This window comes from Sminthopsis crassicaudata, chromosome 1, assembly GCF_048593235.1.
Source record: "Sminthopsis crassicaudata isolate SCR6 chromosome 1, ASM4859323v1, whole genome shotgun sequence".
Lineage (NCBI taxonomy): Eukaryota > Metazoa > Chordata > Mammalia > Dasyuromorphia > Dasyuridae > Sminthopsis > Sminthopsis crassicaudata.
This window is the reverse complement of record NC_133617.1, coordinates 18,998,130-19,014,251: the sequence shown is the minus strand read 5'-3', so window position 1 is coordinate 19,014,251 and position 16,122 is coordinate 18,998,130. Positions and strand designations below refer to the sequence as shown.

General features: G+C 44.6%; 2 protein-coding genes across 10 annotated transcripts in view; one reads left to right on the top strand and one right to left on the bottom strand.

Moving 5' to 3' along the window:
* USP30 (ubiquitin specific peptidase 30) overlaps positions 1-10,337 on the top strand; it is a 23,198-nt gene extending 12,861 nt beyond the window's left edge. For 3 of the 5 annotated variants that reach the window (XM_074295691.1, XM_074295657.1, XM_074295673.1), the window contains 7 exons: positions 1,979-2,073; positions 2,761-2,820; positions 3,454-3,540; positions 4,120-4,200; positions 4,292-4,505; positions 7,518-7,629; positions 8,087-10,337. In XM_074295691.1, coding sequence (XP_074151792.1) covers positions 1,979-2,073; positions 2,761-2,820; positions 3,454-3,540; positions 4,120-4,200; positions 4,292-4,505; positions 7,518-7,629; positions 8,087-8,354 — 917 coding nt within the window. In that variant the 3' untranslated portion in view covers positions 8,355-10,337. The remainder of the gene's footprint in view (positions 1-1,978; positions 2,074-2,760; positions 2,821-3,453; positions 3,541-4,119; positions 4,201-4,291; positions 4,506-7,517; positions 7,630-8,086) is intronic. The other 2 variants (XM_074295662.1, XM_074295683.1) reach the window with 1 other exon arrangement.
* ALKBH2 (alkB homolog 2, alpha-ketoglutarate dependent dioxygenase) overlaps positions 8,314-16,122 on the bottom strand; it is a 24,759-nt gene continuing 16,950 nt past the window's right edge. For 3 of the 5 annotated variants that reach the window (XM_074295718.1, XM_074295721.1, XM_074295717.1), the window contains 3 exons: positions 14,033-14,389; positions 11,872-12,070; positions 8,314-10,801 (listed from right to left, as the gene is read on the bottom strand). In XM_074295718.1, coding sequence (XP_074151819.1) covers positions 10,495-10,801; positions 11,872-12,070; positions 14,033-14,309 — 783 coding nt within the window. In that variant the 5' untranslated portion in view covers positions 14,310-14,389 and the 3' untranslated portion in view covers positions 8,314-10,494. Of the gene's footprint in view, positions 10,802-11,871; positions 12,071-14,032; positions 14,390-14,766; positions 14,850-15,724; positions 16,116-16,122 lie in introns of those variants that run through there. The other 2 variants (XM_074295727.1, XM_074295732.1) reach the window with 2 other exon arrangements.

Genomic DNA, 16,122 nt, shown 5'->3' with positions numbered 1-16,122 from the left:
CATTTTCTCTTGGTATCTGTCGCGTGACACTTCTGTTTTCTAGATATGGTCATCACCTTGTTGGCCGGTCTCCTTGGGCCATGCAGTTCAGCTGGTCTTCCTCCCCAGGAGACTTTAAAAAACCTTGGCTATTATGTCTCAAACAGAATACTTTCAGAGCTTGGAAGCATCTTGGAAGCCAGCCCACCCTCATCCCCTGCCTGCTTTACCTGCAGGAAAGCATAAATAGCTTCAAATGTGACTTTATGTTTTCCTTGATGATGAATGGTTGACTTAAGTCAGTCATAGCATATACCTTTTGATGTCAGCCAGCTCTGATGCCAGATATTTCAGGCGCTTGAAGTGAGGAGATAATTTCATCACTACTAATAAGCTTGGACAAATCTCCTAATCTCTAGGCCCAAATTTCCTTATTTATAAGTGAGGTTGTGAGTTCTAGTACTTCTGGGGACCCTTCCAGCTATAAGGTCTCTGATCAGGGATAGAGACTGTGTTAATAACTCTTAAAAGAGGCAAAAATTAGTTACATTTTACCAATTGGAAACTATTTTTCAGTTATTATTGTTTAAAAAGTCAGATAATAGTTCTCTTGTTTTCTATAGCTTTAGTAGTTCCTTGCCCCTTCCCCCAAATGAAATGAAAAGTCCAATTCTTCTGAAATGGATAACTCCTGTTCCTTCCGTAGTCTGTCTCCTAATAATGAATGCTCCTCCTTCATTTTGTCATAGGCATATTTGGGGATAGAAAGTGTGAAAAACCAGCTTTCGGCTGTCTTTTTGATCCTGAAATTCTCTTTCTCACTGATCATAGAATGAAAAATCTTTGGGGTCAGGGCCTATTTCCGTTAGGAATTTAATTCCTAGATTGAATTTAATCCAGCAACAAAGTGAGGTCCAGGAATTTTTTTTTTTTTTTTTTTTTTTTTTTTTTTGAGGCTGGGGTTAAGTGACTTGCCCAGGGTCACACAGCCAGGAAGTGTTAAGTGTCTGAGACCAGATTTGAACTCGAGTCCTCCTGACTTCAGGGCTGGTGCTCTATCCACTGCGCCACCTAGCTGCCCTGAGGTCCAGGAATTCTAAGTGAGTCTTTGGACAACTGGAATTCTAGAATAAAAATCTTTAGGAAGTTGGTATCCTCCACCAAAAGGAACTTATAATAAAGAAAAACCATTAGTTAGTTCTTTATAATACAGGCGAGATCACGTATTATTTATCAGACTCATTTCTGTAACAAAAAATATAAAGACCACAGACATCTCTTTTCAGTAAATCACTTTTCCTTTGAAGTACCAAACAGATAATTAAGTAAGAAAATGTTAATACCTGTTAATCATGAAAAGCTGCCATTGGATGTTAGAAAACTGCCCTTAATGTGAAGAAATCCTCAATTTAAGTCCCATCTCTGACCTTCCATAATCTTGGAAGTTGCAGAATAATGTACCAGTGTGCATTGGTAGAGGAAGCTTTGGCGCTGGGACGCTCCTTATTCCACGGGGAAAAAACCAGGCCCCAAAGCCAAAGACGCTCAGTTCTACAATCCTACAAGATCATTTCTTTGGAAGAATTTAGGATGAAGGGAGCCTTTGTCCTCCTTAGCCAGAGGAATATCCCCTCAGATTTTGAGGCACCATTATTTTAAGTTTCCATACACTCTTGGTGCACATTAGGTGTTTAATAAATGCTATTGGCTGATTGATTTATAGGTGTCTTCAAACAAGTAGTTTTAAAGTTTTTTTTTCTGATTTCATGGTACTAAAATTATCTCTTCTTGTATTAAAAAAAGCTAGGTTTTATTTTAAAATAAGATTTGTCTTGGGGGGAAAAAAACAAAAACAACAACCTAAGAATGTCATACCAGTAGTGGGGTGGAAATTAATGAGAAAATGGATATCCATTACAGACTCCTCCTCATGGAGTGAAGGGGCAGGGGTTTTCTGAGGAGGAGGATTATAGGGTAAAAAGATGTTTTTCTGTTCTAGGAGCACTTCACCCCATGTCCAGCGCCTGGAAATCTCAGCATCCTTTCCATGGGAGACTTACTAGTAACATGGTTTGCAAGCACTGTGAGCACCAGGTAAAGAAAATGTGTACCTGAGTTCTGGGCATTTTCTTGGGAGGAAGAGGGGGACAGGCCCCGTATTGAGGAGATTAGCGGACTTGGCCAGGCCGCTTTCCTCTCGTCCTGAGCCTGCTTAGATGCGGTATCAGTCTCATGCTCCCACTGTGGCCAGTCCTGGCACCTTGGTGCCCGGTGCTCTTGGTGCACTTGCTTTTACATTAACAGAGACACCATTAAGAACTGACAGGATTTTGAGTCTAGGCTAGGTCTGTACACACATGAATTGGCAGATTCTGCTGGGTGGGTGGTGGAGTTCTTTAAAAATAGCCCTGGATCAAATATAAGTAGACCTGGGATTGTAGACAGGGGACTAGAGGAGACTGAAGAAGTCATCTGGCCCAACCCCCGTGTTCTCCAACTTCTGCCCAAGGTTGCACAGCTTAGGAAGCGCCCGAGCCTACTGGCTGTAGCTCCGTGGCTCCCCAGGCACCATGCTTCCTCCTCGGCTTGAGCAGACCCAAATTTCAAGGGCCCTTGGCTTGGCCTGTGCCCCTGTGAGTACTCATGCAACGTTGGAGGCCTCTCCAGGCTAGGGCGCCCACCCCCCTTGTCTTCAAGCTCTAGCACAGCTTCCCGGTGGGTGTTGTGGGAGGCCTTCGCTTGAACTTCTGCTCTATGGAATCTCTGCCTTTTTCTTTTCAGAGTCCTGTGAGATACGATACCTTTGACAGTCTTTCCCTAAGTATCCCTGCTGCCACGTGGGTAGGTACTGAGCTGGCTTTTTCTGATTTGTAGAAACATAGACTTGGAAGGGAGGGACCTCTGAAGGATCGTTATTTTTATTTTTGGCAAAGCAGTTGAGGTTACGTGACTTGCTTGGGGTCACATAACTAGGAATTATTAAGTGTCTGAGGCTGGATTTTAACTTGGGGCCTCCTGACTCCAGGGCTGGTGTTCTACCCACTGTGTCACCTAGTTGTCTCCTCTTAAGAATTCTGACCTAAGCCTGTCCTTCAAGGCAGATGGTTCCCTTCCCTTCCTCCCCTACCTGAGATTTATACCCCATTGGTCCCCTGATTGTCACCTGGCCCTGTAGAAATCTAGAGTTTGCTTTGCCTGGCTGCTGTTTTCCAACTGTCAGCACATCCAGCAGAGATGAGAAGCTTCTGACTTGCTCAATCCCAGTCCCTTTTTACTCTGATCATATCTGTGGCTGGTTAGGGAGTCCGCAGCAAGAGGGGGAGCTCCACGGATGGGAGGAAACTTCCTTTGCATTTACCTGTTTTCTGTCTCTATAGAAGACAGAACGATGGGATTATGAGTTCCATCTCCTAAGTCGGTTTATAAATGGATGACTTTGTATGATAAAAGTGAATTTCTTTTTTCCTGCTCTAGGGTCGCCCTTTGACTCTGGACCACTGCCTTCATCATTTCATCTCCTCAGAATCAGTCAGGGACGTTGTGTGTGACAATTGTACCAAGGTATCTCTCCCTGCCTTATGGAGTCCCTCTCTCAACATCAGCTCCTTTTGGCTACCTCTGTTTTCACCCGTAACCAGTGACAATGATGGTTGGCCAGACAAGACAGAATTGATTTTTCATCTTGCCTTTCCCTCTACCCTGGTGATTGATTATTGATTAGCTGGTGATGAGGTTAGTGGAAATAACCAAGAAGTGATGGGACAGTCAGGTAGAATAGGTGGAGGTCAGAGGGCTTACCTCCACTTCCCAAGTTAACTTGATCCCTTCAGTGTCAGCAGAACACTTGAGTAAACATAACCTTGACCTCATTTGCAGTGTCTGATATTAGAGAAAATTAAGATGCCCTCTCTTATGTGTAGCAGTTCACAGTGTATAAAATACATTTACATCTATTTTTATATCTCAACAATCCCACAAGATAGATGGGGCAAATTTAATATTCTTTAATTTTAAAAAACAGGAAGATAACTCTCAGAGTTTGAGTGACTTACTGCAAAGTCCAGAGGCACTGAGCCAACTCTTCTTCCGCCCCTTAATTTTGTGGAGATGCAATGGTAAGAATGTCATCTTTTATTTCAGATTGAGGCGGAAGGGACCCTGAATGGGGAAGTGGTCGAACACCAGAGAACCACATTTGTCAAACAGTTAAAGCTCGGGAAGGTAAGAGGGTGCACGGGAGCGGGAAGGAATGTTCCTGTGGTACAGGAGAGGCTCACGGGCTATCCTCTTTCTGTTCTGTTTGTCCCGGCAGCTTCCTCAGTGTCTGTGCATCCATCTGCAAAGACTGAGCTGGTCCAGCCAGGGCACGCCTTTGAAACGTCACGAACATGTACAGTTTAATGAATTCCTAATCATGGACATCTATAAATATCACCTCCCTGGCTGCAAACCACACCAGCACAATCTCAGACTGAAAGAGGCGACGGCCTTGGAAGTGAAGGATGGGATGACAGCCCCCAAGTCAGGTACCTGACCAGAACTTGTCCCATATTGGAGGCCATTCTAGGAAGAGCAATGGGCTGCGGACACGTGGGGTCACATTGTCCAGAAAGTCTGCCAGGAAAGTGGAGGGCGCAGGGTGACCAATCCAGGCAGGATTTCTGACCACCTGAGTTCCCAGCTCCCCTTCGGTTCTACGTAGTTAGGTGATTTGGCCACTGATTGCTGGAGAATGGTGCAAAAGGGGGGAGTTTGGTTAATACTTGTGATCATGTGACTTCATCAGGCCAGGAAACTCCTACTGTGGAAGCTCCCAGCTCCTGGCACCAGAAGTGAATGGGGCACTGGGCTTTTAAGTGAATAATTTAATTTGATAATAATTGAACTGTCAAGTATAGATGACGCTCAGGTGTATAATTAAGCTTTCCCTTCAGTACTTTGCCTTGCTGGATGTTTAAACCAGATGTCCCAGAGATCTCTCACCCTCATCATGACCAAAATGGAGCTCTTATCTTTTCTTCCCAGATCCATCCCTTTACCAAAACAAACCGCTGCTGTTAGAGGCCCAGTCACACTTTCATTCCCTCAGGCCAGCCTGTTGATCTGAGATCTCATTACTTCTGTTGTTAAAAGCTCCTTGTCATTCATCAGTGGCTCTCCCTCATCCCATGAATCCAAGCAGGTGTCAGATCCTGCCGTTCCCTACTCCCACAGCTCTTCCTTCTGAGCCCAACTCTTGACTCATCCAGCCAGTGTCAAAACTGCTGTGACCTCCCACAGGCTCCCTGCCTGAAGACTTTCCTCACTTACTCCATTTTCTTTAAGCACAGATCTGACCGGTCATTCTCTTACTTCCTCAACTCCACTGGCTTCATATTGCCTCTGGGTGCATCTAGAAGGGTCTCTGATTAGCTTTGAAAGCACTTACAACTTAGCCCCCCACCCTGGGTGCCCCATCTCCTGGTCCAGGGCCTTTGGGCTGGCTTCTCCTGCCTGAAATTTACTTCCTCCTACCATCACTACTCTTCACTACTACAGCTCAAGGACCCCCTTAGACATAAAACTTTTCCTGCTGTCCCAAATTGTTACTGTCTTCCTCAGCTACCTTGTATGTATTTATATTCTCTTCTGTATATACTTATATAGCAAAAACTATTGGGATCTGACTCAGTTATGAGTCACTTCTCAGCCTCTTCTACATGTGTTCCTAATATTTAATATATATAATGATCATATCATCCCAAGTTCTGGAATAAATAATTAAACCTGCAGTCCTTTTCTCATTAAATATTTGGTTCATTTAGTTCATTTAGTATTATTTATTGAATGAAGAAATTCCTTTTCCAATAGTAGTTATTCTTATCTCTAAATATATCGAATGGGGCAGCTAAGGGATGCTATAGTGGATAGCACTTGGGACTCAGGAAGGCTCACGTTCATGAGTTCAAATCCAGACTCGTACATTTGTTAGCTGTGTAACCCTAGCTCAGTCATTTATCTCTGTTTGCCTCAGTTCTTCATCTCTAAAAAATGAGCCGGAAAAGAAAATCACAAACTGCTCCAGTATCTTTGCTAAGAAAACTTCAATTTGGGGCATGAGGAGTCAAACAAGACTGAACAATGAACCAACTAAACAACAAAATGTGCTGAATACATTAATCTCTTATGATTAAATATTCAGATTACCAAATATATAATTTTATTAATAAACTAAATCAGTCATGGATAATTCTTTTCTTTTTCTTTTTTTTTCCTGAGGCTGGGGTTAAGTGACTTGCCCAGGGTCACACAGCTAGGAAGTGTTAAGTGTCTGAGACCAGATTGGAACTCGGGTCCTCCTGAATTCAAGGCTGGTGCTCTATCCAACTGTGCCACCTAGCTGCCCTCCATGGATAATTCTTTAAAACATTTTGGCATTGCAAAGGATCCCAACCAGAGTAGCAGAGAACTTTTCTTCTTTTAGAAACACAATTTCACTCTTCACTTCAATCTAGATCCCAAGTAAAATGTCTAGGTAATTCTATTCTTATTTCACCTCAAAATGAGTTAACTTATTCCCTAAATTTACATTAGTCTTTGTTCTTTCTCATTGGCCATCAAGGATAATAATTTCTTCATCTTCTCTCAAACTATCCCTTTTATACCCTTTCTCTAGGATTATTCTTTATATAATTTCTTTTATGATGCTTTTTCCTAAATTAAGTTTTGAGACAGTTCTCATAAGAAATTTCTCCTCACCATCTTTTCTCTGGCTTCTCTACAGTTTATCTCATAGATCCTTGTAGATCAATTAAAAACAAAAAACAACTGAGCAAAGTACTTCCCTGCCTCGGAGTAGGAACTGGGTGTCCCAGTTGGGGAAATTCTCTTTACAAGGTTATGGCTTTCCTCATTTTCTCCTGGGTAGATATTTTTCTACCCAGATCTGGGGACTCAGCCCTAGCCTAACACCTACATGAGTTCTCCTTTCTCCTTTGCAGGTTATAGCTGTAGCCCTTCTTAGAGAGGTTCTGCCCCTTTGACTCAGATATTTCAGTCTCCTTGCTTTCAGGAATCCTTTTCCTATTAAGACTTGTTTTCTTGCCCAGCTTCTCAGAAGGCATACAGAAATTAGTTCCTACTTAATATTCCCTACCATCAACATAAGGAATGATCTAGAACTTTTTTAGTTTGGGTAATTCAGAGTACAGACCGAGTAGATTTCCCAGGCCTCATCGTATTCTGAATTACTCTAGCCTGAACATAGCGCTATAATGCCAGCTCTCCCTTCCTAGGCACATGCAGGGTGGCAGGTCCAGGTCGTGTTCCCAGGATGGACTTGCTCTCAGGGTCTTAAGGATAACCTTGATGTGATTGATAGCACTCCTTATTTGCCACTGCAGCTCTGGCACCCCTACCAGTGTGCTCGCCATTTACCCAAAATAGTCACTGTGATCCCTTCCTCTTGGCGGAATGTTTAGATGCTGATGACCCTGCATGTGGTTGTGTTGCTTAGGACACTGCTGCCTCAAATTGCCCAAAACCCCCTTCTCTTGCAGCTTCTGCTCAGCCCAGCAGGACCAAAGCACTTTTCATCAATGGGGCTTGCTCCTCACCAACACTGCTGCCAACCACAGGCGCTTTCTCTCTCCCAGGTGTTCCTGACTATAGGTAAGTGGCTGCCAGTCCATTCGTTGTGTGCATCCTAGGCTACTGGGAATTCTCCCAATCTTGTTCATTTTTTGTCTTTATATCCCTAGCATTTGGTTTGTAATAAATGCTTATTAACCCTGATTATTTCTAAGAGCAAATTAGCATTTCCAAATATATTTGTTCCGGAGGATCCAAAGAGAAATTTAGTTCTCCCTTAGATTTAAGATGGATTTCATGTGCAAAATTGTATTCACTGGTGTCAGACAAGCTAGGGTCAGCCCTGTTGTCAGACTCCAGACTCTTTCCTGCTTTTGTGTCCTAGACAACTTAAAACTGACCACTCTAGGATTCCATTTCTTCATCTGAAAATGGCACTATGTCCCTTTTACTTCAAAATGCTGTAGTCCTGTGATTTCCCTTAATGTGTTTACTGAACGTTAAATGCTGACGACTCTCTTGTTTACTTGGCCTTCAGCTCTTCTGTGTACCTCTTCAGGCTGATGGCTGTTGTGGTCCATCATGGAGACATGCATTCTGGTCACTTTGTGACTTATCGACGTTCCCCTCCTTCTGCTAAGAACCCTCTGTCTACCAGCAGCCAGTGGTTATGGATCTCAGATGACACCGTTCGAAAGGCGAGTTTGCAGGAAGTTTTGTCTTCAAGCGCTTATCTGCTCTTTTATGAGCGGGTCCTTTCGAAAGCCCAGCAACACCAAAGCCAGGAATACAAGTCCGAAGAGTGAAACTGAGAGCCAGGCTTAGCAAGAGTGCTCAGAACGGTTCAGAAAAAAACAAAAACAAAAAACAAAAACCCTAATTTTTTCTCTGTATACATTATGAAAATAGCCTGACTCCAGTTCTTCGACATTCCGGTGCGGTGGTGATGGAGAGCTCTCTTGGAGCTGTCATCTCCTGATCCATGCCCAAACCAAGCTACTGGAAACAAGTCTGATAATGGCGGGCCCTTGGGAGTGCTGTGGTGTTAGAAAGCATCCGTGATGTATGCAAGACGTCTTCAGCCCTCTCTGACACTGGGGCCTGCAGAGTTCTAGACGTCCGAAGCCACTTTGGATGTGTACGTTGCAAGTTGTAAGAGGAGATTCACTTTGCCTAATTCTAAAAAAAAATTTCAAATCAGATTTCTCTATTTAAAAAGCAGGCCTGTAGAAGCTGTGAGTGAGAATTTCCATAGTTATTAAAGGCAGCAATTTAAAAGAAGTGCCTTTCCCTTGTTAAATGATTACGGTCCAGCCAGTCGCTTTTGTAATGGGTCACGTCCAAAATCCATGCCGCTCAGTGAGGCTGAGAAAGACTTTTTTGAAAGGCAATAGCTCCTTTTTTCCTTAGTGGAGGAACCAGTGCAGCCCCCACTTTTGTACGTCCACAGGTCAGGTTGTTCTACATTGGAAGAGGACCTGGCCCATGCTACCTGCTTTGTCCTTTGTAACGAGAAGGTTTCCTTGTGTCTGTCCCTTCTGGGTGTGCTGCTCTGGTCGGCTCATCCTAGGCCCTGACCCAGCACAGGGCATTGTGGGTCGGAGACAGGGGCAGGCCCGGCATGGACGCTAGAAGCTGGGTCACCAGGGAGGCTAATTCAGGCTGGTCTCACCCTGCTCCAAAGTCGCCTTTACCCCCCCAACACTGTGTCCTCAGCCATATGTCTACGTTCTGAACTCATTCCCCACATGTTCTTATGCACATCTTACTCATCAGATTATTATAATAGATATTTATTAGGCACAGAGTGAAAGTATGTAGTAAATTTAATCATGTTCTTATTGACTCTTTTCAGTTCTTAAGTCCAGGCACTGTAAGGCTGAAAAATTTGTTAGCTGCCCAAGGCTTGCCTATGTTTAGTGAAAGTTTTTAAAAATAAATAAAATGAGAATTATGTCTGCACTAAAACTACAAATTCTCCGGAGGTAGGACTTGGGCCAGATCCCACCCAGAAGGCCTCTCAAGGTAAGGCCCAAACTTGCTTCTGCCAATCTTTCTGCCCAAGACTGTGCAGTTGTCCAAGAACTTCCAGGTGAGGCCTTCTTCCCTGGCGTGGCTCCACAGAGCGAGGCTGCCCTGAGTGCCAGGGCAGAGGCCCACAGGCCTGATTTGGGGCACTTTTGTGAGGGGTCCAGCTGTGGGTTTGCTCAGCTCATTCCTTCACCTCAGGTGGTTTTAACAATGATCTGCTTTGCTCCAGGCCAGGGAAGCAAGAGCCCAGACAGATTTAAATTGTGTTCTTAAGTTAGCATCTGCTGAAATTCCTTTGGAAAAGTACCTCAGTGAGACGGGAATGTGGAGGTTTTTACAGAGCATTTCTCTGCAGGTCAGAAGGGAGGCTCAGGACATGGTAGATAACGGTGAAAAACGTTGGCAGAGAAAAACCTTTAACTGTGTTTTGTAAAAGCTGACAATTCTCTAATGTCTTAGCAGTTATCACATCAAAGCCAGAGGGCTGATTTTGAAGTTGGGGGAAATAATTAACTTAATTCCTTATGGCAAAGATTTTAAATTAAATAAATAGTTTACAGTACAAAACACTGGTTTTGTGGATCTGCTGAGAACATCTGTTTGTACCTGCTGTGTGGATTATGGCAATAAAGATTCATTTTATTAGAAAAGGTAAGCTGGCAGTGGTTTTGCAGCTTCCTGTTTCATTGCAAAGACAAATGAAAGTATGTAAGGCAGTTCTTTAATAAATCAACATGTGCTATTTCATCCTCCTTAAAGCTTTCGTTCTATGTGACTACTGTGCTTTGTTTCAAATGCTGTTTACTGTCTGAAGTGCCAGTTATAGCCCCTCCTTGACAGAGAACCCAAGGAAAATTGACTTTCTGTCCAAAAAAAAAAAAAAAAACAAGGCTTAATGAGAATTAAGAAAAGCATTTATCTTTTAGAGAGGAGAATGTTACGAAATGTCAGATTGACTCGTGGAGCCAGAATCCTTTTTCTGACAGGGAGACTGTGATACCAGTGGACATTGGTTGGGTAGTTCATCATCAGTAAGCTCCCATGGGCCAGCTGAATCTTCACCATATCAACACGCCGGGAGGCCTCTTTCCCTCGGGAATCTCTGTGGCGAAATAAGAAGTCCCGGCAGGCTCCAAAGGATACGGAGGCGATGGGGCTCCTGGGAGCCAGCTCACTCTCGTCATCTCGGTGTTCACCAATGTGATCGCAGCCATCTTTGTACCTGCAAGGGGAAAACATTCTGCCTGTTTTTTCTGTGTAATCCTAACCTCCAGGAACGTCTCAGCCCTTCCTTAGTGTGGCTTAGAAGTGAGAGCAAAGTGCCCTTGGACTTTGGAGTCAAGACCTGGGGTCCAGGGCCCTGCTTATTACTGCCCAGTGGCAAAGACTTCTAGACCTTGATATGAGCCGGGCTGGGGAGAAAGACTGAACGTCCTCAACAGACCCTCCATATGATGATTCTGAATCTTCTGGGGAAGGCTCAGGGATTTCCTTAGTTCCAGAAATAGCCAAATCAGAAGAATGTGGATCTTTCTTGATTCTGCCTACTGCTAGAATTTTTAGAGTTCATTGGCAAAAAGCATGATATCTCCATTTGAACTGCTTTCTAAAGTTCAGTTGTTTAGGGCTGGAAGGGCCTTAGAAATTAGCCTGCCCAAATTTTATAGAGTTAAGAAATTTAAGCTCAGGAAAGCCCAGTCTGAGGCTATTGAAGACTTTCACCTGGCTTGTTCTCAGTGGGTAACCATTTATTAAGCACCTATTAGCTGGGCACTGGACCAAGGGCTGGAGATCAAAGGAAGGGGCAAGATGGTTCCTGCCCTCCCGAAACTCACAGCTTGATCCCAAGTCAACAACTCTGAACAATCAAGTAAAGCCGGGATCACTGGAGATAATCGGTGAAAGAGACAAGGGAAATGGCCTTGTCTCCATCCAGTTCAACAAATGCAGATGCTATGCAAGGCCCTATTTTAAGTGTTTTTCACTACATAAACTAGAAGTGGTCCTAGTGTCATCAGTTTCTTCTACTGGCCTTGAAGCCAACTGGAAAGAAAGCCAATGGACGATCCTCAGAATACTGCACCACTCCATTTTTCTGTTTGGTTTTTTTGGTGAGGCAGCTGGTTTAAATGACTTGCCTAGGGTCATAGAACTAGGAAGTGTCTATTAAGTATATGAGGCTGTATTTGAACTCAGGGTCCTCCTGACTTCAAGGTCAGTGCTCTATCCATTGAGCCATCTAGCTACTCCTTAGCCACGTTTCTTAAAACACCTGACATTTCCCACTGTTACCTGTTGACCAGCACAAAATTGAAGGCATGTCCAGTCACAGCAGCCACACGGTCTCGAATGTGCTCCAGGACTGGGATCCAGGGCTTTGGAGATAAGGTGAGGCCTGAGAAGGTGTAGGTTAACCCCGGGTCCCCATAAGTGGTTTGTTTCCTTGGGATCTTGTGCCATTTGCCAAACACTCGAACTCTGGCAAGATCGTCTATCGAAAGAAAACTCAGTCATTAAGTTTAAGAATTCATGTCTGTCAGCTGCTCTCCTCTGGCTCAGCTCAGAATGAACGCCTAACTCGGGGAGAAGAGAGCGACGAAGGCCCGCTGGAAGTAAGACTTGCACCTTTTCCCTTGCACGTGCAGCCAGCCAAACAGGCACCCGACGTCCCCCTCGCCTCCCTTGGGCGCCAGCCTCTTCCCCTCCACTCCGTGCAGCCCCAAGCACCTGCGGTGCCTCAAGTAACCCCCCCCCCCAATTCTCTGTGTCTGCATTTTATCAGGACGGGACTTTGTCCATGTGAAGGGTTGAGCAGAACCGACCACCGGAGCCAAAGAGCCTATCCATTCTCTTGATCCATTTCAGTTCAAGTTCACTTGCTATAACTAATTAAACACCTGCTGTAGGCCAAGGGGACTCTGCTTGGTGCCCCTACCCTCAAGGAGTGAATGTTCTACTTTAGGCAGCCTTGGGTCTGAACTCAAATCCAGGCTCAGAAGCTTCCTAGCTGTGTGTGTCTTTGGGCCAGCCACCAAGCCTGTTTGTTTGCCTTGGTTTCCCCCACTGTCGAATGGGAATAATAATAATAGGGGCTACATTCCAAAGTCAGGCTAAGAATTAAATATTTCTGAAGCGCTTTTTCAAAACTTAAAGTGCTATAGAAATGCAAGTTTTTTTTACTATTTACTGTTCTCTGGTGAAACATGTAAAGCTGAACTGAATAAGGAATAAAGAGTAGGAAAGAAGAGCCTCTGAGGGGCAGATTGTGACCTCCGACCTAGGCAGCCACCCACTGGCCACTCCTCAAACAGGCCAGGCCTTCAAAGGAAAGCTCCTATTCATTTGTCACTTAATAAGCAGCAAGACCGAAACCTGGAGAAGCTGGCAGTGCCATCCACCACTGTGCAAACAAAGGAGAAGGTGGAGGGTCTGCTGTGATAGCCGAGTTTAAAAAAACCCTGTTACTCTGAAGGGGCTGGGATTTGTACAGGTCCCAGCAAAGGAAGGCGAAGGGGAAGGGTAAGTCACATGATTTCAAAAATAAAGATGAGCCCTTGAGGAATGGTCAGAGAACTAGGGTATGTGTACTCTCAGAGGGAAGACCAAGAGAGAAGCACAGGTTAATGTGTCAGCTGGGAGAGGTCTGAGAACCTGGGAAGGGCCTTAGAACACAGACTATCAGGGGCTGGAAAGGAGCTTGGGATAGGGAATGTTGGAGCTGGGAAGGAGCTTAGAACCCATCTCCTTGTTATTGAAGAAAAATGGGGACAGGATAAGGGGGACTCTAGTAATCAGGAAAATCTGGAGAGGTCTTGCACAGAAGTTGGCATTGGGACTGAGCTTTTAAAGACAGGAACTGCACGTGCTCTGACCCAGGGAGACAAGTACTGCACATGCCCCCAGGAGAGACTGAAGAAAGAGGCAAAGATTTCTCTGTACCAAACTAGATCTTGTGCTCCTTCACGGGCAGCAGCTGAACAAACCACTGTGGTATATGAAATAACAAATGGGAAACAGAAAGACTTTATGGACCCATGCGGAATGAAGTTAGCAGAACCAGAACAGTCAATACCACACTGCAAAGAAGCCCTAGAATCCAGGCTTTCTGACTGGTCACCAGTGTTTCCAGTATTCCATAGGATTGTGGATTAAGTCTTGGGATCATCACTTTAATAGACCTACACGTTCTGATGTCATGAAAATATTTTATTTCCCAGAAAAGAAGAATTTGTATCAAGCCTATCCTACATTAGAGAAAATGCAAAAAAAAAAAAAAAAAAAAAAAAAATGGAGTTGGGCAAACTTTTAAAAAGTGATTAGATGGACATCCCTCTCCTCGACATCCAGAAATTGTGGGAACTAGAATTCTATTGGTCTTAAGCTTAGGGCCAAGAGATCTGGCAAGTCTTAAAAAGAAAGAAGGAGCTGCTAGCCTATAGAACTTAATGCTTACCTTCAAAATATTCCACTTCTTTTTCCAGTGTCCGGAGAAGCTCATCTGCCTCCTCCCTGCCAAATAGGACAGTGTAATCACAATCCAAGCTCTCAGCCCGAATCTTCCGCCAGGGGCAGCCAGCTGCCAAGTCACCATCCTTCCCAGTTGTTTCCCTCCTGGGTCGCTTTTTTCTACTTTCTTCCTCTTCTCCCTGGAAGCTGTGACTTTGTTCCTGCTCGTCTCTAGTTTGTCCTGAAGGACATCCTGCAGCTCTCTTCACCAGGAATCTGTCCATCTGCTGTTCTCTGGGAGTTTGGTAGGCCTGATAAAAACAGGTGGAGAAACTTCACGTGTGCCTTCCCTGTTGGCAACAACCTGTGGGAGAATGAGGAAGGATTAAAAAGAGACCCATCAAAAAGAGCCGTAGAATCACACTCTTATAGAATCCTAGTGTTCTCTGTGGTGGCAAAGAATTGGAAACTTAGGACTGAGGGAGGGCATTAATCAGAGAATGGCTGAAATTCTACTGCAGTGGTCCTCAAACTTTTTAAACAGGGGGCCAGTTCACTGTCCCTCAGACTGCTGGAGGGCCGGACTAGAGTAAAAACAAAAACTCACCCTCTGTCTCTGCCCCTCAGCCCATTTGCCATAACCCGGCGGGCCGAATAAACGTCCTCAGCAGGCCATAGTTTGAGAACCCCTGCTACCCCAGTGGCTAAACAGGTCAGTGCATATAAGAAAGGAACACCCACTATTACAGCATGTAGAAGTGGTCCCTTGTCCAGACCCTGCTAGAAGCCCCCACACCAGGCTGCTGCCCTTCCACTTCTGCTTCCTGTCTCAAGTAGGGATAATAACAGAGGATAAAATGAAATCATATTTGAAAAGTGCTCTGTACACCTTCATGTACCACAGAAATACTAGCTATTATTAGCAGGCATTTTTTTTTTTTTAACAAAGCTTATTTTCAAAATACACAATTTTCAACATTCACCCTTGTAAGACCTTGTGTTACAAATTTTTTTCTCCCTCCCCTAGATGGCAAGTAATCCAGTAAATGTTAAACACAGGAAATTCTTCTATACATATTTCCAGAATTATTTTGCTGCACAAGAAAAATCAGATCAAAAAGAAAAAAAAATGAGAAAGAAAAAAAAAAGCAAGCAAACAACAAAAAAGTGAAAAAAACTATGTTGTGCTCCATACTCAGTCCCCAAAGAACTATTTCTGGATTTAGGTGGCTCTCTCTGTCACAAGACCACTGGAACTGACCTGAATCACCTGATTGTTGAAAAGAGCTACATCCGTTATAACTGACCATCATGTTGTTGCCGTGTACATTGATCTCGTGATTCTAGTCATTTCACTGAGAATCATCAGTTCCTGTAAGTCTCTCCAGGCTTTTCTGAAATCCACTAGCTCATTTCTTATAGAGTGATAATATTCCGTTACATTCATATACACAACATATTCAGCCATTCTCCCACTGATGGGCAGCCACCCCGTTTCCAATTCCTTCCCACTACAAAAGGGCTAGTTAGCAGGCATTCTTAGCAGTTTTCCAGAGCCCCGGTTCTCCCTCTCTGAAAGATTGTGCCCACCACCTCAAATAATGACGGAGTTTTCTAGGGGTGGTACTCAAGGCTTCAAGGCATCCAAAGCAGAGTTCTCATTCAAACACTAAGCATTTTTCCTTTTTTATATACTCACAGATAAGAAACAAAGAGACTTCCACTCTGCCCGGGGCCCTGGGGGTATCTTTATAGCCAGCTGCACCCCAATCAGTCCCTACTCCACCACTGGGCAGTCACATCCCAGCCTCCAGGATGCTCACAGGCCCATCCGGCCTTATGGGTTGTCTGCAGAGCAAGGCTGGTCCTAGCAAAGCACTCGGGCTCCCCCTACCTGTCCTTGGGGGCCTTACACCCCGGCTCTATTATTGAAGGTCCTGGAGTCCATCTCCCAGCTGGAAGGAATCCTCCAGCTTATCCAGTCCGGTGCCCTCCCCATGCAAAGGGGGCAAGGCTCCCGCCACACTAAGCAGCAGAGTCCGGGCTGCAGCCCAGACCTGGTTTAGGACCATGGGCTGTGCTGGAGGGGCCCCAAAG